Consider the following 22,227-nt stretch of genomic DNA (forward strand, 5'->3'; position numbering starts at 1 on the left):
CAGTGTTTCTCAACCTTTTTTATTTTTTTGTTGCTGGACTACAACTCCCATCAGCCCCAGTCAGCATGGCCAATGGTCAGGAATTATGGGAACTGTAGTCCAGCAACAAAAAAAATAAAAAAGGTTGAGAAACACTGTATTAACTCTTACCAGAAGTCTGTGCACTGTAATGAACAAGCCTATTGTCAATAGTGATAAGAAATCTGCATCATATAATACCAGTGGCAAGCATACCACTGTGTACACCAGCCAGGGCTGTGGAGTAGGAGTCGGAAGCAATTTTGGGTGGAGTCGGTAGAAATATACCGACTCCGACTCCAAAATAAAATTAATAATTAAAAAAAAAATTTTAATGTATTTTAAGGTCTTTCTATGATGTCTTAAAGTGTTTTTAGCGTTTCTGTTTGCCGCCCTGGGCTCCTGTTGGGAGCAAAGGTGGGATATAAATCAAATAATAAATAAATAAATAAATAAATAAATATACATTTGCCATTTATGAAGGAGTCAGTCAGACAGTAGAAAAATAGAGGAGTCGGAGTCAAAGGTTTGACATACCGACTCCACAGCCCTGTTACCAGCAGTCAGCCCAGGCACACATTTAATCCTACCTTCCCAAGTAGGACCAACTTTTAATTCTTTCCATAGGCCTATTTTTCTCCTTTTCTGGCTCTCTTTTAACAAAAGTAGATGAAATCAAGAATGTGTGGTGATGCAGCTGTTAACTAAGGTAGAGGCACAACCCAGTTCAACCCACCATATGAAAACCATTGATGCATACTACATATGGCATTAACTTCCAAAAGACAGGAAAATGCTTTTAAATTTAAATTGGAACACTTAATTTACCAAAAGTATTTTGATTGATTAAAAAGCTGATTTGATTAATTAGGCTGCAGATCTTTGAAGTTCTTTCTCAGCAAGTATCGTATTACAAGAGGCTTTCCTCATTTTCTCTGACACAGGAAGGAAAACCTAAGATTATGCCTACTACGACACACATATATAAAGGTAAAGGTGTCCCCGCACTTATAGTGCGAGTTGTTTCCGACTCTTAGGGTGGCGTCTTGTGACGTTTACTAGGCAGACCGTATATAAGGGGTGGGATTGCCAGTTGCTTCCCCGGCCTTTCTTTACCCCCCAGCATATGCCGGGTACTCATTTTACCGACCACGAATGGATGGAAGGCTGAGTGGACCTCGACCCCTTTTACCGGAGATTCAACTTCCTCCTTCCATTGGAATCGAACTCCGGCCGTGAGCAGAGCTTTGGCTGCATTACCGCCGCTTACCCCTCTGTGCCACAGAGGGTCTCTACACACATATATACATGGTCTAAAAACAAGGAAAGGCTGCCTTCTCCTTTCAATTTTCATTTACATGCACATTCAACCAACTGAACTGAAGTAAGACGACCACCCTACTTTAAATGCAAGTGTTATGGACTGATGACAGCTTATTATTATTGGTCAACTGATGTTGTAACTGCCTTTGAATTAGTCTAGAAGCATACCCACATGCATAAAAATATTGTCAGTATTATTCCTTACTTTTTCTGTGATACGCAGCCACACATGAGAAGCCTGAAATCCACTCTAGCTGTATGTTGAAGCCATATAAATAACCAGGCTGTAAAACTAAACTCAACAACAAGAACTAGAAGCAGGTGGCAGGAAATACTAACAGCCCTAACCCCCATCCCAGCCCCTCCAGTCCAGAATCTGGAGGAAAAGAGTAATTCAGTCAAGTCCACTAACCCAAATAAGGTTTCCATTTTTTAAATGCTAGGAATAAGCTATCCACAAAACATTATTTACCTATCTGCCAGAACTTTAAACACCTCTAGCTAGAGTCTATAAAGTTTGTAACAGCTTTAACTATATACTCTAAACATATTACCAATACTAGACAAATAGTAAGAAAAGGAGTCTTACTCTGTGCAACAGTACTGAGCATATATATAGCACTTTACCTCAGATTACCAGCATCTGAGTGGCAACATCTAGTCTTTAGTTCATAAGATACACTGTTTGTTTTTGTGGACTACTACCATCTTACTCCAAAGGGAAATGAGAAGAGAAACAGCCTGGTGAGCTGCCACCATCCAGCTCCCAATGGTGGACCCTCCCTTGCCCAACCGCCGCCACAGGGGCAAGGGGAGTGGAGAACAAGGTAGGGTTGATAAAAATCAATGTTTGTTTGTTTTTAAAAAAGGATGTTTTAATTTAAATTGGATTTTTTTTTATTTAAATCAATTTCACAACTTTCTTAAAACAATTAGTAAAAAAAAGCCTAGGTCAAAGATATCATCATGAATACTAATTATACAACTTCTAATATATTCTATGAATATGGTAACAGCAGTTTATGGACATGGAAGATAACCTGATCAGTGCAATTCTGCGGGTGGTGTGCATGAAGTGCATGCTCTCTCTCGGCTTTGCTTCTTTCTAAGTGCAAAGATAGAAAAGGTCAATGAATAGAGAATTTGGACAGATGGAGTAGATCTGAACAATGAGGAGACCACTGAAGTGGTAATCCAGCTCATAACAGCAGTAGCCTCTTCGGAAAGCGTAGAGAGAATGTTTTCTTCCTTTGGCCTAATTCTTTATAAATTGAGAAATAAAATTGCGAACTGAAAAAGCAGGAAAGCTTGTATTTCTTTTCCAGACAATAAACAAGACAAAGGTGAAGGACACTGAGTTAACTGCACAACACAATATTTTAAGTTTCTCATGTTGAGTTAGTTGAAATTGCCTAAAATTTATTTTTTAAAGAACGTTACATTTATCTAAAAACTGAAATAATCATTCAAAAATCCATGTGTATGTTTCAATGTTGTTTGTTGAAGAAGAAAAGTAACCAGAAGATTTAACCATCTTATTAGTACAATTTAAAAACCTGTTTGGTGGTGGTGATTTTTACACATCATGACAAAAATATCACGATTAATTGAACAGTTGGAGCTGGTTCATCTCCTGAATTACTTCACAAGTTTGTTCTGCTTCAGTACTAAAATGACCAAATCATTATCCCATTTTTGATGGAAATTAATCTGAAAACAATTCAAAATAATAGCTTAGTGTGTACCTACCTTCTAATGAAACCCACATCTCTGAATATGTATTAAAGTTATATTAAACAATAATGTACTTCTATTTAAAAAATGACAATTAAATATGATCTTCCTCACTAGTGATTTAAACAAGTAAAATTGAGTCCTTCAGAGAAGCAATTTAGATCATGATTTAAATCAATTCTATTTAAATCAAATCAACCCTGGAACAAGCTAGTTACAGCTTCTTCTAAGCAAAGCTGTTTTTCCATTTTATGGTAACATCTAAAAATAGATGCTTATTGTCGCAATAAACTTTAGTAAATCACTTTGTTAGGTCAACCTGAAAAACAGTATATAAATACTTTCAATAAGCAAACTATATAGGGCTGATTGAAAAACTGCTACACCTATACCAAAGTTTATGCCATTCTGCAACCAAACTGAGTAGACAAAGAATGTTCTGTTAGCACAACAGCATATCAACATTATCACATCAGTATTGACTTCTGCAAGATATGGCATAGCAGCAAGCAATTAAGTGGGCGAAGAAGGACTAGAGATGACTCACCTACACACTTGTCCTAAAGGCTCCTATACCAAAACATAAGTCAAGTACCAATCTCTACCTACCCACTGGCTCAATACACATATAATGGGAAATGATGGTTTTTCACAGAATAGTAGAATTGGAAGGGGCCTATAAGGCCATAAAGTCCAACCCCCTGCTCAATGCAGGAATCCAAGTTAAAGCATACCAGACAGGTGGCTGTCCAGCTGCCTCTTGAAGGCCTCTGGTGTTAGAGAGCCCACCACCTCCCGAGGTAGTTGATTCCAATGTTGTACCGCTCTAACAGTTAGGAAGTTTTTCCTGATGTCCAGTCGAAATCTGGCTTCCTGCAACTTGAGCCCATTATTCCATGTCCTGCATTCTGGGATGAGTGAAAAGATCCTGGCCCTCCTCTGTGTGACAACATTTCATGTACTTGAAGAGTGCTGTCATATCTTCCCTCAGTCTTCTCTTCTCAAGGCTAAACATGCCCAGTTCTTTCAGTCTCTCCTCATGCAGCTTTCTCCAGTCTCCTGATCAACCTTGTTGCCCTCCTCTGAACCGGTTCCAGGTTGTCTGCATCTTTCTTAAAGGGAAGTGTCCAGAACTGGACACAGTACTCAAGGTGAGACATAACCAATGCCAAATACATAAAAGTAGTACTTCATAAAATTTGGAAACTATACTTCTGTTAATGCAGCCTAATATAGCATTTGCCTTTTTTGCAGCCACATCACACCATTGACTCATATTCAACTTGTGATCAACGACAATTCCAAGATCCTTCTCACCTGTCGTATGGCTGAGACAAGTATCTCCCATCTTACAACTGTGCATTTGGTTTCTTTTCCCTAGGTGTAGAACTTTGCAGTCATCCCTGTTAAATTTCATTCTGTTGTTTTCAGCCTTATCCTCCAGCCTATCTCATTCACTTTGAATTTTATTTCTGTCTTCCAGAGTATTCCCTGCACTTCCTCATCCAAGTCATTAATAAAAATGTTGAAGAGTACTGGGCCCAGGACTGAGCCCTGCAGTACCCCGGTCATTACCTCCCCACACTTTGAAAAGGAACCACTGATTAGCACTCTTTGAGTATGATTCTGTAGCCAACTGTGGATCCACCTGATAGTTGTTCCATCCAGCCCACATTTAGCTAGCTTGCTAATCAGTATATTATGGGGCATTTTGTCAAAAGCTTTGCTGATGTCAAGATATATGATGTCGCCAGCATTCCCACAGTCTACCAAGGAGGTTACCTGATCAAAAACTGAGATAAGATTTGTTTGCCAGTCTTTGTTCTTGATAAGTCCATGTTGGTCTCTAGTAATCACTGCATTGCTTGCAAGGTGCATACAGACTGACCACTTTATAATTTGCTCTAGAGTTTTCCCAAGGATTGATATAGTTCCCAGGTTCCTCCTTGTTGCCCTTTTTGAAGATAGGGACAACATTAACTCTCCTCCAATCATCCGGCACTTCACCCATCCTCTATGATTTCGCACAGATAGTAATACAGTGTTTCTGAGAGTTCTTCAGTACGACAACAAACTCGTGTGAGCCTTGGGACTCACTCTCCCCCCTCCCCTCTCCTCTTTAAGAGAAATAGGGTTTTTTCTGCCACCCTCTTTTTCCCTCTCTTCCCCTCTCTCACCTTGGTCAGCAGGCTGCCAGCAGACAGTTCATTCTTACCAGAGGTCTTAACTAATTGCTTTCAGAAGATTCCCCCTCCTTTCCATTGTTCCATCCATTATGGGTTTTCCCCCTCCTCTCTCTCTCTCTGGGCTCCCCCCCCCACCTGTGTGAAATTAGACTGAAGACTGCATGTAGCCCTTGGACCACAGGTTGCCCACTCCTGGTTTAAACAGACCACATTTACCCCACTTTCAGACATCACAGGGAAGTGTGGTCAGCTTAAAATCAAAAGCAGCTTTCAGTCTCCTCCTACCCACTGAAGGAACAGGAAGAGAGGGTGTGTGTGTGTGTGTGTGTGTGTGTGTGTGTGTGTGTGTGTGTGTGTGTGTGTGTGTGTGTGTGTGTGTGTGTGTGTGAGTGAGTGAGTGAGTGAGTGAGTGAGTGAGTGAGTGAGTGAGTGAGTGAGTGAGTGAGTGAGTGAGTGTGTGTGAGAGAGAGAGAGAGAGAGAGAGAGAGAGAGAGAGAGAGAGATGCAAGCCCAAAGCAACTTATTTACATGGTGGGAACCACAACTTCCCATTACATCTGGACTAAGCACTCTCACAAAGCTTGAGTTGTGGATGAGACAAGTTGCGTCCTTAAAATATCCCTGAGTAAACAAGCAAATAGCTAACTACTAGGAAGGATTAGTTTTGTAAATTTTCCAAATGAAGACACCAGTAAATCAATTATTTATTTATTTTATTTAAAGCATCTTTTTATCATGCTCCTCAGCCAAAAAAGGCTTCCAGAATGGCTTCCAAATGTCATTGGTAAAACAATCCCTGTCCTCATGCTTAAATCTACAGAACACCAAACAAATGAAAAAGGGATTGGGAGAGAGGAGGGAAAATGCAAGTTCAGGCACTGGCTCTTAACTACCAAGTTCTTGTACTACCCAGGTGGAACGGAATGATCTGGAGAGCAGAGTGCATGGAAACACCCTGCAGTTCCATCTCTCTCCCTCTCTCTCCCCCTCATAGCTGATAGGAATGGCTGCAATTCATCAATTGTCTATATTCAGCCAACCACACATTATTTGACCACATGTATATGCTACCAAATATTCCATGGTTAAGAATGTGCTTGCCTAACTGGTCACTATGCTTTTTGTTGCATCATGATGCCACCTGGTACTATGGTCTGGCACAAATGAAGGCTTGTTGTTCCCAAGCCTACACCATTCAGGGTTATATAAGCCTCTTGTTTATGCGCATATATTCCCTGAGCTGCAACGTTCTCCAGAGAACTCCTGACCTTTCCATACATAACCAGCTTTCCTGTGACAAATGACAATGTGCCACCCTGACCTCCTTGGACTAAAGGCAAAATAAAAATACAGGAAAACAAACATTACAGACATTTCTGAACAGAAGCATAGCACACACGCACGCACACATGCACACCAAAATAGTGCAAGTCTAGGCATGTCGGCAACCTAGAACAAGCCAGCTAAAATCTTACCCTCTTGGCCAGTTGCCTGGAGTAGAAGACGCAATGCTCAAAAATGTTCCAGCCAAGCCATTTTGCTGTGGTACCAACCCTTGGCGGGCTGTTGGCACATTTGGAAGTTTAAGAGAGTGTCATAAGCACCACCCTCTGGCAGCTTCTCTTCCCATTCCCAAACAACAGCCAGAAAGAGGAAGTGCACAGGCACACACATATACTTCACTTTTCCATGTGGCCTGGGTAAGTTAGATCCATTTGAATAAAAATGGATCCTCCTGAATTTGCATGATTTTCCACCATCAAATTAAACCTTACAGTGATAAACCGGACAGCAAAAGTTCCAGATACAGTGTTTGTCAGCACCACTAAGTCACTTATCCAAGGTACAGAGCACACATCCTATGTAAAAACTATAAAGACGACAATAAACCCACCAAGAAAATACAGAATACATCTGTGTCCATGGAGGAGACCTATGATTTGATGGTGGTATTGAAGGAATCCGTTGTAAAAATTAGGAGGATATGCGCCTTCGGTCCATTTTTTTGCAGCATCAGACACCACCAGACGCATGAGTTTTACCTTTCAGTCAATGGATACAGATGTAATGTGTGATTTGATGGTGATTTGGGGGGAGGGGAGAAAACCTATTAAAAGCATATGGAATTTTAAGAGGATTAATATTTCTGTTGAATTGGGGTTATTAATTTGTGTGCGTGCACATGTGCCTCTTCTCTCTCTAGCACTCCATTATCTCTCTAAAGACTCCTTTAGCCCCCCCCCCATCCCCTGGCTACTCTGTTTTCCTCCCTGCAGCCTGCCAGATCAATCCTCTACAGAGATGTAAACTTTCTGGAACTTTGAAGCCATGGGAAAAAATGTGGGGTTTTTTCCCAGAAAAAATGGATTTTTTTAAAAAAAATTGAAAAATGCAATATTAGCTCTTTTACAGATTGAAAGTCACTTTGTGACTTCAGGAACATCAAATGTAATTATGTACAAGTTGGCTTGGCATAAAATTATCACATCTGGTGATTAAAGTACATTTTATTCAAACAATTTTTACAAATTCAATTTACTTTTTAAAATTTTTACTTTTTTTGTAACAAATGGATCTACAAGATCCTGAACTGTAAGGAACACCTGAACTGTAAGAAACCTCTTTCATTTTGTCAGTTTATAAGGAGCAGGCAAAAAATAATTTAAAAAAAACAGAAGAAACCATGAACATTAATAACAAAGAAAATTATTTATGTCTCCACTAGTCCTCCACAGTGTCAAGCAAACATAAAGCATCCATTCCCATCAAAAGAACTGAGAAGGGGGGGACCAAGATTCAATGAAACATTTTATTCATCATGCTAAAATAAAACATTCCATAATCCATTTTTTCTTCATTTTTTTCAGAAAAATGAAACAAAAAAGGCTTCGGGAAAAAACTGTTTTTTTCCCAAATTTCCCCTTTTCTTTTCCGGGCCTTCACATCTCTAGCCCTCTAGCCCTCCTACTATATCAGTTCAACTTCTGTTCAGCTGCTCAGGAAATGATGTTCCATATGTTTTTTAAGGATCAGGTCAGCACCTGAGAAGCTATACGTACATTTGCAGCTCTATATACAGCACCTTCTTCCTCTTTATGTACATTTCAAAGGTGGATGGGGGATCAAAGGCTTCACAGATGCCAGGTGAAGTCCTCAATGGCAGCATAGTGCCCACGCGCACCACACTGATGACCCCATCACAAAAGCATCACATGGAAGCATTGGCTACATTTATAACAGTGCATCTTATGCGTTCTGAAACATTTGTGCTGCAAATGCAAATAAATGCTACGTGTACTGCATCTTATCACTCCCATTAATTAAAAAAACCCATAGAGGCCACTGCCATCATCTTGCAGGATGCATTTGGTGAGACTGCTGTGTGTGAAAGAGATGTGAAAGAGAAAGACTGGCGGTGACCGACCAGGAGAGAGACCTCGGGGTTGTAGTGGACAGCACGATGAAAATGTCGACCCAGTGTGCGGCAGCTGTGAAAAAGGCAAATTCCATGCTAGCAATAATTAGGAAAGGTATTGAAAATAAAACAGCCGATATCATAATGCCGTTGTATAAATCTATGGTGCGGCCGCATTTGGAATACTGTGTACAGTTCTGGTCGCCTCATCTCAAAAAGGATATTCTAGAGTTGGAAAAGGTTCAGAAGAGGGCAACCAGAATGATCAAGGGGATGGAGCGACTCCCTTACGAGGAAAGGTTGCAGCATTTGGGGCTTTTTAGTTTAGAGAAAAGGCGGGTCAGAGGAGACATGATAGAAGTGTATAAAATTATGCATGGCATTGAGAAAGTGGATAGAGAAAAGTTCTTCTCCCTCTCTCATAATACTAGAACTCGTGGACATTCAAAGAAGCTGAATGTTGGAAGATTCAGGACAGACAAAAGGAAGTACTTCTTTACTCAGCACATAGTTAAACTATGGAATTTGCTCCCACAAGATGCAGTAATGGCCACCAGCTTGGACGACTTGAAAAGAAGATTAGACAAATTCATGGAGGACAGGGCTATCAATGGCTACTAGCCGTGATGGCTGTGCTCTGCCACCCTAGTCAGAGGCAGCATGCTTCTGAAAACCAGTTGCCGGAAGCCTCAGGAGGGGAGAGTGTTCTTGCACTTGGGTCCTGCTTGCGGGCTTCCCCCAGGCACCTGGTTGGCCACTGTGAGAACAGGATGCTGGACTAGATGGGCCACTGGCCTGATCCAGCAGGCTCTTCTTATGTTCTTATGTTCTTCCTTATATCTATAGAATGGGCCAGCATGTCCAATAAGGAGACTAAGCATTCTCCCCACCAACTGAGCTGTAACCTAACACCTCTTAGGCGGTGCATTATCTGTATACTTATTGTCACCCTGGGTAGATAAGCTGAGGAAGAGGACACCAGATTAGTTTCCAGACTGGAGGAACTGAACTCTGCTCTTGCTCAGGGATACTGAACCCTAGGTGTCAGAATGTTTTATAAATAAAAGATTACACAGGTCATAAATGCTTTGGGATCAGGACTACTGCTAATTGCACAGTATAAATGGAGGGAGGGTGGACTGAACTTTGTGCAAAAAAAAAATCCCTTAAAAAGCATTATTTAGCCATATTTGTTTAGTTAATTTACCAAGTGTTGTGACCAAGCAAAAGATATAATTAATTAATATGTGGGTTTTTTAATAATGTTTTTAACCTTTTTAAAATATGTTTTTAAAGCTTTTTATGTTTTTAGCATTGTTCTGTTTTAATGTATTTTAAGGTCTGTTTTTATGATGTTTTAAAGTGTTTTTAACATTTCTGTTTGCTGCCCTGGGCTCCTGCTGGGAGGAAGGGGGGGATATCAATCAATCAATCAATCAATCAATCAATCAATCAATCAATCAATCAATCAATAATAGGAGCCTGGCTGTCAGGCAAGCTAACATAATGGACTTGCCCTAGTTCACTCACACAATAGCTACACCACTGAAATTGTGCATATCTATAGGACGAGGGTGCAACAGAAGGTTTAAGTTCAGCAATTCCACCTTCCTCTCAAAATTCTCAAGCCCGTTATCAAACACACTTCAATATTTAGCAGTTGAAGAAGGTTGGTATTTTAGAATTCGTAACAGTGAAACCAGAATTTGAATGTATACCTTGTAGTTTAAGTCCTATAGTTTTGTGTGTTTCAACAAAAGAATTCAAAACATGAAAAAGGCATCATATCCAAAAAGCAGACTGCCAAAAATTTGAAGCCAGCCTACTATTATTACATTTCTATTCCACCCCTTTTCCGAAAGGAACACAACTAATAAAAAAAATACTTTTTTTGGAAAAAAACATTAGAACTTCAACAAAGATTAAAATCCATCTGTAAACATTTTAAAACAATCACATATCCTCACAGTGAATATTCAAGGTTGCCACAAACAGTAATCAAATGCCCAGGTGAACAGGAGTGTGTTCAAACTTCTCCTGAATGTTAATAATAAGGAAAACAACCACGCCTCACCACGTAAGGTCATTCCGTAAACAGAGAATCACTACCAAGAGGGCCCTGTCACAGGTCAGTGCCAAACTGGCAGCAGCCAGAGGCAGGACTGCCAATAGGACCTCCACTGCTGATTGTAGGGCCCACAATGGTTGACATTGGGCAAGGTATTCTTTTAGGTACTTGAGTCCTAAGCTGTTTGGGCCTGGTAGCTCATTGGCAGGAAAGTGTAGCACTTTCAGGAGTGGTGGCACATGCCACCCCACTCACCAACCTAGCAGCAGAATTCTGCCCTAGCTGCAGGTTCTGTAATGTTTTTGAGGATAGCCCCATGCACAGCACATTGCAGAAGTCCAGAAGGTAGGTCACTAGAGCATGGACAACTGAAGCCAGGCTATTCCAATCCAAGAATGGCCACAGCAAGCAGACCAGACTGATTATCAGTCGGAAGTGATTATCAGGTGTGAAAACTGGAGATTTTGCCTGTTCTTGTTCGGAATTCCACTTCCTCTAAAGTAACAGGCACACAATTCTTGGAAGCATCTTTGTCAAGGAAAGCCCAGGAGACCTCCATGGCAGAGAGTGCATATCACCAGCTTCAGCTAGTGCATTTCCTGGACAGGGATACCTTGGCCACTGTGACACATGCTATGGTAATCTCACATTTAGACTACTGTACTGCACTCTTTGCAGGATTTCCTTCATGGGTGATCCAGAGGTTGGAGCAGGTGCAGAATGCCATGGCCCAGATGGTGACCGGCAGAGTTGATTTAAATCATGATTTAAATCACTTCTCTGAAGGACTCAATTTGAATGATTTAAATATTGTGTGGAACAGTTAAGTCAGTCTTCTTCACCTGTCTTCCTTGTTCACTGTCTTGAAAGGAAATACAAGCTTTTCTGCTTTTCCAGTTCCAAATTTATTTCTCAATTTATAATGAATCAGTCCAAAGGAAGAAAAAAAATCTCTCTACTCTGCAGAAGAGGCTACTGCTGTTAAGGAGTGGGTTACCTCTTCAGTAGTCTCCTCTTTGTTCAGACCTATTCCATATCCCAAATTCAAAAATTTCCAAAATTTATTAATACGGTCAAAGATCAGCAATACACAATATCCAATGATACATAATCATACATTTGGTTAAAATGAACATAGGTTTTGTTCAACTTTAAAATATTTTAAAACTATCAAATCATGTAATTATAAGACACCATATGAGACCGCTGATGTGCGTTATTTTATAGCTGTAGCGCAAAACCTTGCAACTGGAAATGTAACAGAGGAATCCACATGTATTTGGCCTTGGTAAAAGCTTTTCTTATTCTATAATTGTCCAGAATCTTCAAATGGTTCGCAATCAAATAGGGAGAGCTATATGGTTCCCCGTTTATATTTACATACTTAAGGGTACGTTGTTTTTGTATTTCCATATCCAAAATTCTTTGAGTAATTGATAGGTTTGCTTGTTGGAAACCCATAGAAAGGAGCAATGTCAAGGATAGGCCTAAAGATGTAAGTTTTAGCACTAAAGAATTTCTCCAATCTGACTGGAAGGAGTCAGTGAGTACTAAAGGAGCCAGTCCTACTGGAAGGAACGCTAATTTTAACCAAAATTTTAATTTAAGGATCCAAATACGTGCTTCTAATGTTGGGAGTCCAACTTCCAAACGTAAAACGTTGTTTGGAACACAGGAAGGGACTCCCAGAATGGACCTAAGAAATTTAGTCTGTACAGATTCTAATAAGGAGAAGTTAGTATATACACTTGCCTGAGTACCATACAATAGTTGTGAAACAATTTTAGATGTAAATACTTTTAAAACTGATGGGATATGTTGGCCTCCCTTGGTGTAATAAAAAGAGAGAAGGGCATTTACACTTCTTTGGGCATTTATCCGTGCACATTTCACCTGGGGTTGCCAGTTGCCCAAAGAGTGATACACTATACCAAGATATTTATAGGTAGTCACTTGATCTATAACATTACCCTCCAAACTCCATCAGTGTTTTATGCGTTTCTTAGTAAATACCATCACCTTGGTCCAAATTTATTTCTCAATTTATAATGAATCAGTCCAAAGGAAGAAAAAAAAACTCTCTACACTGCAGAAGAGGCTACTGCTGTTAAGGACTGGGTTACCTCTTCAGTAGTCTCCTCTTTGTTCAGACCTATTCCATATCCCCAAATTCAAAATTCATTGACCCCCTCTATCTTTGCACTTAGAGAAAGGCAGGGCTGAGAGAAAGAGATAGAGTTAGTGCGCACTTCCTGTACAGCACCTGCAGAATAGGATGATCAGGTAATCTCCCATTTCCATAAACTGCTGTTGACATATTCATATTAGAAGTTATATAATTAGTATACATGATATCTTTGACCTAGGCTCTTTTTTTACTAATTTGCTTTAAGAAAATTTTGAAATCTGATTTAAATTTTAAAAAGCCATTTAAATTTTAAAAAATCATTTTTTATTTTTTATCAATCCTGAAGACTTGTGCTCCTTACCAGTCCTACTTGGTTATTCTCAGAAGGTGGTGCTTGAAGAATGTTATTTGTCCAGTGGAACCTTTAATGTGGGGTCCAGCAAGGTTCAATTCAACCCCCATACTATTTAATATCTATATGAAACCACTGTGTGAGGCCGTGCGGAGTTTTGGAGTTTGTTGCCAGCAATATGCTGATGACACACAGCTCTACTTCTCCTTTACATCTGCAGGTTTGGCAATGGATGTGCTAAATCAGTGACTTGCCTCAATAATGGACTGGATGAGAGCCAATAAACTGACGCTTAATCCAGACAAGACCGAGGAACTGTGGTTCTCTAAACCGGATGGATAGGTTGTGGCCCGCTCTGGATGGGGTTATACTGTCTCTGAAGGAGCAGGTACATAGCTTCCATTACTGTAGCTTGAGACTCAAGTGGCCTCAGTGGCACCATCTGGATAGGGATAGCCTAGCTTCTGTTGTCTACGCTCTGGTAACCTCAGTTAGACTACTGTACTGCGTAAATGTGGGGCTGCCTTTGAAGATGGTCTGGAAACTCCAGCTACTGCAGAATTCAGCGGCTGAATTGCTGACCAGGGTAAGCTGGTCCACACATATAACACCAATCCTGGCACTTGTGCACTGACTACCAATTAGTTCCCAGGCTCAATTCAAAGTGCTGGATTTGACCTATAAAGCCTTATGAGGCTCAGGACTTCAATATCTCAAGGACCACCTCTCCCCATATGAACTGTCCTGGACTCTGAATTCATCATCAGAGGCCCTTCTTTGTGTGTCCCCTCCACGGGATGCTCAGAGAGTGACAACATGAGAATGGCTGTTTTCAGTGGTGGCCCCCCAGCTGTAGAATGCTTTCCCCAGGGAGGTATGCCTGGCACCTTCTTTATCCATCTTTAGGTGCCAAGCAAAGACCTTCCTTTTAACTCAGGCCTTTGGCCCTTAATGTGAGCTGTTTTAGTTATTCTTTTTTTATTTGGGTTTTAAGGTTTACATTGCATGTTTTTAAACCTGTTGTAAGTAGCCTAGACCACTGGGTATGAGGGGACTAACCAATGAAATAAGTAAACAGACTCATGCCTGTGCCAAGGGCTCTGCACTGGGTACCTATTAGCCACCAAGTCAGCTTCTTGTTACTTACATATGAAGCCCTAAGCAACTCTGGACGCAGATAGTTGAAAGACTGACTTTCTCCCTCTACTGCTCGGTAATGGCATTAAGATTAAGATCAAAGGCAACCCAGTTGGTCTTGCCACAGTCTAATGATTACTGGCTTGAGGTGACGCAGAGGTGGGCTTTTCTACTGGTGACACTAGTGTTATGGAATGCACCCCCTGATGAAATACAAAGACCCCATTTGAACTAGCATTCTGCTGGCATATGAAGACACACCTATTTACACAGATATTCCCTTGATCTCAAGCAGTTTTAATTATTGTTTTTATTATATATTGTAATTATGGAAGTTTGTATTTTAATTCTTGTGTATTTCGCTTTTATATTTGTAGGCCACTTAGAAACCCATATTGGCATTAACCGGGGTGTGTAATATAAATTGATATAGTGTTTGCATGTGTAAATACATAAAAATAATCACTCCTAGGTATAGAAGCTACTTGGGACTCCATTGATAAATCTGAATAATAGAGTACTTCCAGACTACAAACCTGTTCCTTCAGAGAGAATCCACCCCTCCCAGGACATGTAGTCTACCTAATTTCCAGACATGGAACTGCCCATATGAACAATTTCACATGTGTACCCCATGAGTATTTTTGTTAAAGCAGGTTAGCATTATTTATTAAGGACCCAAAATTCCTAAAACCTGAGATGACACCTAATGATACTTAGGATTTATCCATATGATCCTGCAGATTGTGCTTGTCACTCCACACAGAGCTGATGGGACAGAACAGATGCTGAAGAGCTTTGTCACATTTACTTTTAAAAGCACAGGAATTAAGTTGTACAGACAAATAATTTCAGAGGAAAATGTGTGCTACAGTGCTGTAAAGAGGGAAAACAAACTTTACCCCTCTGTAGCCAGGTGGAGTCACACATACCCTGATGGCACAAGGAAAAGACGCACAGTATTTTTATTAATATTTATTAAACACATATCCTGCTTCTGGCAAAATAAGCTTTTAAGCGGTTCACAAAAAAAATAAAAACCAGTTACACCAGGGCTGTGGAGGCGGAGGCGGAAGCAATTTTGGGTGGAGTCGGAGTCAGAGTCGGTAGAAACGTACCGACTCCGACTTCAAAATAAAATTAATGTTTTAATATTAATATTAATTTATTAATATTAATACATTAATATACATTTGCCATTTATGAAGGAGTCAGAGTCGGAGTCAGACAGTAGAAAAATTAATATACATTTGCCATTTATGAAGGAGTCGGAGTTGGACAGTAGAAAAATAGAAGAGTCGGAGTCGAAGGTTTGACATACCAACTCCAGAGCCCTGAGTTACACAAACATTAGTGTCAGTCTTTCACAACTCCATATTACAGATAGTCCTCAACCATGAATAACGTGAATTGCTATGTGGAGTTTCAGGGCTCCTCCTCCATTAATTCAGAGAAAAATCAATGTTTTTACTATTATAGCCCATGAGTTTTTCACAGCATTTGAAAACAACAGGAGCTACTGAAGAACTGATTAATTTCTGGGAATTCTACAAAAAACTCTTAAAGGAATATATATATATATATATTCTTTCACTGCTAAATTTAATTCCTACCATAGCTTTCTTTTAATATATATATATTCTTTCACTGCTAAATTTAATTCCTACCATAGCTTTCTTTTAATATATATATATATATATTAAATTTAGCAGTGAAAGAAAAAACAAGGATAAAATTTGGGAATTAGTGTCCTCTGGTATGAAAGAGGTCAAAATTCTTACAGAAGCACGCATTTCTGCAGAAACACGGGCATCATAATTCTCTGAAATTTATGGAACGCAGGCAGAACAGGAATTTTCAGAAACACAACTAGACTCAAAACAACTACAAGTTCTTACCATAATGGCAACCAATATTACCTCAAGAAATAGAGACCCTGATTGCCAGGTTAAAAACAAAAATGGCCCCGGGGTGGATATGATACCCCCAGCACTATAGAAGAATTTTACATACTGGTGGACTCCTGTTTTGGCCCAATTGTTTACAGCAATCAACAGTACAGGTTTAATACCAACAGGATGGAATCTAAGTATTATTTGTCCTATCTACAGAAAAGGTGAGAAAAATAAACCTCTAAATTATTGTCCTATCAGTCTTATAGATGTGTCAGCCAAATTGTTTGGAAACTTTCTTCTCTAAAAATTACAAACATGGGCCACAAAAAACTTCTTCCATGAAGAACAAGGACGATTTAGGTAAAATTATAATACCAGTGATCAATGCTTCATATTACAGACTTTAATAAAAAAAACTAAGGACACTTCTAAACATTGTTTTGCAGCCTTTCTAGATCTATCAGCAGTATTTGATACTGTAAATAGACTGCTTTTGGAACAAACTGAAAGATACAAATATAGATAAAAGATTGTTAGTGCTACTAATTCGACAGCTGTATACCGACAAACGTATAAGAGTGAGGTATGGGGCAGAAGAGATATGAACAAGACCAATTAGAACTAATGGAAGAGTAAAACAAGGTTGTCTACTGGTACCCACTCTGATTAATGTTTATGTAAATGTTATAGTCCATAAATTAGAAATAGAGGATGGCTGCCCACCTGTAATATTTGGCAGGAAGGTTCAAATTTGAATGTATGCAGATGAATTAGTATTACTATTTCTCACCCGTTTAGGCTTGAAGAAACTACTTAAAAGTTCTATAATATATTGCAAGGAAGAAAACCCAATATACATTTTACTAAATCCAAAATAATGATATTTGGCCGCCCCTCACCAAAATATAAATGGCAAATAAATGGACACACAATGGAACAAGTCTGTATGTATAAGTATTTGAGTATACTCTTTGAAGAGAACAAATCCTGGAAAGCACACACAGAATCTAGTGTTGGAAAAGTGAAGCAAGTGGAACAATATTAAAGGGTTTTTTTCCAAAAAGGGAGGGCAAATGTTAATCCCTGCTTTAAAAATACTCGAAGCCAAGGTGATTCCTCAAATGCTATATGGTTCAGAGATTGGGGGGGGAATAAAATTTATATTAAAGCATGGGACATAGTACAGAATAAATTTCTACGGAGACTATTAGGTTATTCTGCAGGGACCTCAGCCTCTGTTCTTCAAGCAGAGGTGGCTTGGCCCGCCACTGAAGTGAGGATACAGGTGGCACTATTGAAATATCATAAATATATGTATATGTTATCAGAAGGCCAGCTGATAAAACAAGCATATCTCTTCTCAAGGAATACAGGAAATCAAAATGATACTATCCAAAATTTATTACAGAAGTATAATCTTCAAAATCATTTTGGGCCCATTTGAGAACTAAGGGACAGAATATATGAAGAGCCAGGTGCAGAGGACATGAGGTTGTTACAAAAATCTAAATTTTCCCAATGGTATTGTCTTTTTAAAAAAGACCAGCAAAGAGGTAGATACCTAGAAGGACTGACGGCGTTTCCCCTCCGCAGGGCTTTTTTAGAACTATGTTTATCGATTATGCCTTCAATTATGCTGGATGGCAGATACAGAAAGATTCCAGTTTTTCAAAGGATCTGCACCTGTAATTTACAACAGGTGGAAAACATAACACACTATGGGTTTAAATGCCCTTTCTATGATGGCCAAGGAAAAAATCCTGAGAAATATTTTGTCTAGCTTATCAACCTACTCTGATCATGAAATTATCTGCTTTCTCTTAGAAGATTCTTACCCATATATAACATACAGAACAGCACGATATGCTTTAGCTGCAAGGAAGAAGTAGTGAAATGTAACAGATCATGTTCAAGAGTTTTAAGAGTGCTCCCAATTAATTTCAGCTTAAACTGGATTTTGCTGTATTGTTTTAAAAGTTTTATGTAATTATATTGTATTTTAATTTTCTTATTGTATTATCTACTTTTATCCTATTGTATACAATGAGGTATATTTTAACATTGTCAAGGCCAATGGCTAGTACAATTTTAAAAAAGGATGATGATGATGATGATACTATTATAGCTCTGGGGATCAATTCTAACACTATTGAAAAATGACTTAGAAAACCAAAAGTCAAAAAAACACACCATAAGATGCCAGAGGGTAAAATGGCCTCAGAAAATGCTGTTTAATTTTTTTAGTTACCCATCAAGTTTACAGACTCCTTAGCCCAGAACCTGTTCTGCTTATTTCATATGAGAAATGAGTGTAGAGGGTGAAAAAAACCCTAGTATTTTATCTATTTTGATAATAGATTAATCATTCACTTCCCTTAACACCTCTACAAATGGTATCACCCCACAGATGTACAAAACCCCTATACAAACCTGAAGTCTTGTTTAAACTGTTTTTAAACAAAGCCTTTGGTCTGACCCTGCACAAGTTGTGGACTTTTTTGTTTTGACCATAGCCATAATTTTGTATAAGACATACTAGTTCAGCTTTTGAAGTTACCAATGCTTTTTTGGTTAAAAAAATGAGACGCAGATACTCATATCTTGATAAAAGTGCTGTGGGTACCAGCACAAAATGGCTGCCATGAGCAGCAAAAAAATAAATAAAAAATGCCAGTACTCTGTGCATCTGAATACTGTCACCAAAAAAGCCCCCTGGAGGTCACTGAGACCCAAAATGCATCCACAAATGTTTTACAAGCCATCAGCACCTTCATTTCAGAAAATGGCAGAAAATGGCAACTCTAGGTCAAGAACTTTTAGATGACAACTTTTCTCCATTAGAGAAAATATATTTGGAAATATATTTGCAAAAATTTTGTTGAGAGGTGCTCTCAACACTTCCAGGACACAATGTTATTAGCCACCTACAAAACAATCCATAAAGTCCTGATGGCTGGCTTAAATACTGAACTACCGTTGTCAAGACACAAGCATGCCCCTGTGCATAATCTAGATTGTTTACCAACATTTTTCAACATATGAAAATGTTAACAGTTGATACAAATTAGTGCCAATCAAAAGGAAGATGTCCAATGAGGCAATATATCCTATCCAAATCCACCATGTATGGCATAAAATCCTGACTGTATTGTGGAAATTATCCAGTAGACATTAAATACTTTGACAAAGTCCCTCACCAAAGGTTCCTGAGCAATTTAGCAATCAAAGAATAAGAGGACAGGTCTTATGGATTAGAAACTGGATAAAAACGAAATATAGACAGTTCTCACAACGGAGGAAGCAAGAACTATGGTCCTTCAAGAATCTATATTGGGACCAGTGCTATTTATATGTATTTATAAATGAACTGGAGTCAAAAGTGAGCATGCCAAGTATGTAGAGGAGGAGGATGGGATCTCTCCAAACTAGGTGAATGGGCAATAAAATAGCAAATGACGTTCAAGTAGGCAAAAACACTTTATACAAAACATCCAAGATCTACATATACAATATGTGTGCAAATATGCACGGGAGAAGAGGAGGCTACAAAGCCCCGTGTCCCCAGCACATCATCTTTATCCTGTTTACAGCCATCCATGAGTCTGAGGGCAGTCTGAAGTGGAGAGCCTCCTCTGCTCATGGAGGCTCCCTACACCATTTACTACTCTGATTGCATAGGTTTCTAAATCGCATGAGGCTTGTTAGACCTGCTTCAGACCTTCACCCTCAAACTCGTGGAGGTCTCTTCAGCGAGTAAAAAATGGCTTTCAGAATGTCCCCACTTTTCCTTGAGTATTTGTCTACACACAAGGATTTGTTGTTGTTATTGTGGTGGACATCACAATGAAATTATCAATATGGTATCTGATAGCAGTGAAAATAACATGCTTCACGTTAGGAATCATTAGGAAAGGGATTGAAAAAGGAAGGTTTCCAGTACCATAAAATTATAGAATGATTTTGAAAGACCACATATGGAAAACCATGTACAATTCTGACCAAAATATCTCAAAAAGGATATCCTAAGGCTGGAATGGATCCAAACTGGAGAACATCCTTATGAGAAAAGACTAAATAAACCATTTGGCGCTTCTTAAGGTTACAAAATAGATCAGGGATGGGAGAGAAGAAAGACAAAGAAGGCTTATAAAATTATGCATGATGTAGAAAAATGGGTAGACGGAACTTTGTCTTTTGCTACAACACAACGTAAGTCAGCCTGTTAAACTGATTAGGAGTAGATTTAGGACAGACAGAAAACACACTCCTTCACATGTTTGCATACTTTTTGGAATTTACTATCACAATATGTTGGGATAGTCCTTGGCTTAGATAGCTTTAAAAGTCAACAAATGGGTGGAGACTGGCCAATTAGCAGTTATTACCAATGATGGCTAAATGGAACCTGCATATTGAGAGGCAATGTGCTGCTGAATACCAGCTACTGGTAGGGTGAAGCAACATTGGGGAAGATTCTGCATGCGAGCTTCCAGGATGTATTTGATTGGTCATTGTGGGAAAAACAGAATACTGTTATTTATATGTGGCTTGATCTAACAGTGTTCCTCTTATATTATGTACATGTAGAGCTATTCTTTGCCAACCTTTCAGGTTCACTTTGTACAACCCTTTCCCCCTTTTTATCTTGTAACTGAGAGTACATCTACACATACCTACCAAGGCAGAAATAAGGAACCTGTGACTCTCCAGATTATTTGCTAGACTCCAGTTCCCATCAGCCTCAGCCAGCATAGTCAATGGTCAGGGATGAGGCGAGTTGTAATCCAACAAATTCTAGAGGGCTACAGATTCCCATCCCTGCATTAAGATGACTTAATACATCTGATAAAGTGGGCTCTATCTATGAAACTTGCGTCTCCATAAATATGGTAGTCTTCAATGACTCTTACGATTACAGAAAGCTGCCTTACAGTAGTCAGAACGCTGGTCCATTCGGCTCAGTACTGTCTACATTGGTCAGAAGCTGCTGTCCGGGTTTACAAACAGGAGCCTTTCCCAGGTTTACTTAGAAATGCCGGAGATTGAACCTGGGACTTTTTGCTGTAGTCCTTTCCCCATAAAACCAGTACAATCTAAAAAAATGTTCAGGCAGCTTCCAACGGGAAAGCTACACTACAAGTAACAAAGAGACAACAACTTTAAGAGTAAATAGGAGTCGTTCGAGCGGTTGCGGAGTCCCCGCAGAAAGCGAGGGTTAAAGGAGGGAACATCAACAACAAAAAGACCGCCCAATCTGGCTACCGGCCGCCCTCCTCCAGAGGCGTGCAACAGCGGTTGGGGAAAGGCTCAAGGACACCGGGGTCGCCCTTTTTCCAAGCTCTAGAGAAGCGTCTTCCCCCCCCCTTCCCACAGGGTGGCCTATTCGCAAAACGGAGCGAAGGGGGGAGGGAGGAAAAAACGTGCTCTTCAGCGAGCGGAATATCGCATCTCTCGCCCCAGTTTGTCGGCAGCGACTTCTCCTTACCCATCGGAGTTGACGCGCCTCTTGTTGGAACCATAATCGTCCCCGAGGTCGAGGCGGTGGCGCTTGGACATGATGGTAGCGGGAAAGCGAGGAGGCCGCAGAAAGAAAGAGCGAGAGAGAGATCAACTAAAATGGCGGCAGGAAGGAAGCAGCAGCAACCGCGAGGAGAGACTTTCCCAGCACAGAAAGCGAAAAAGGGAAACAGGTTCTACTACGTTTAAGTCCGGGTAGGAAACCTTTCTCTGAGCACGTGTGTTCCACCATACCGATTCGTTCCTCCTCTTGCTTTTTTACAACGATAAAAAAAGGCCGAGGCGTAAGATGGAGGTGAGGATCCTAGACCGGCCGCACCCCCCCCACCTCTATGATGCTTTAGACTCCCGTCTTCATAATCTGATTCAGCTCAGGTCAGCGTTTCTTCTTGAAGCAGATACTTTGGAGTGCACATTTACCTCAAGTTATAAACATTCATACATGCAAAACACG

At 39.8% G+C, this 22,227-nt stretch overlaps 1 protein-coding gene across 1 annotated transcript in view; it reads right to left on the reverse strand.

Annotated features, from left to right (window-relative positions):
• The window catches only part of DHX15 (DEAH-box helicase 15), a 96,516-nt gene extending 74,538 nt beyond the window's left edge, over nt 1–21,978 (reverse strand). The window contains exon 1 of the mRNA XM_061585223.1: nt 21,742–21,978. Within this exon, the coding sequence (XP_061441207.1) occupies nt 21,742–21,812 (71 nt within the window). The 5' untranslated portion in view covers nt 21,813–21,978. The remainder of the gene's footprint in view (nt 1–21,741) is intronic.
• Between the last annotated feature and the right edge of the window lie 249 nt (nt 21,979–22,227).

Source organism: Rhineura floridana, chromosome 9, assembly GCF_030035675.1.
Source record: "Rhineura floridana isolate rRhiFlo1 chromosome 9, rRhiFlo1.hap2, whole genome shotgun sequence".
Classification (NCBI taxonomy): Eukaryota; Metazoa; Chordata; class Lepidosauria; order Squamata; family Rhineuridae; genus Rhineura; species Rhineura floridana.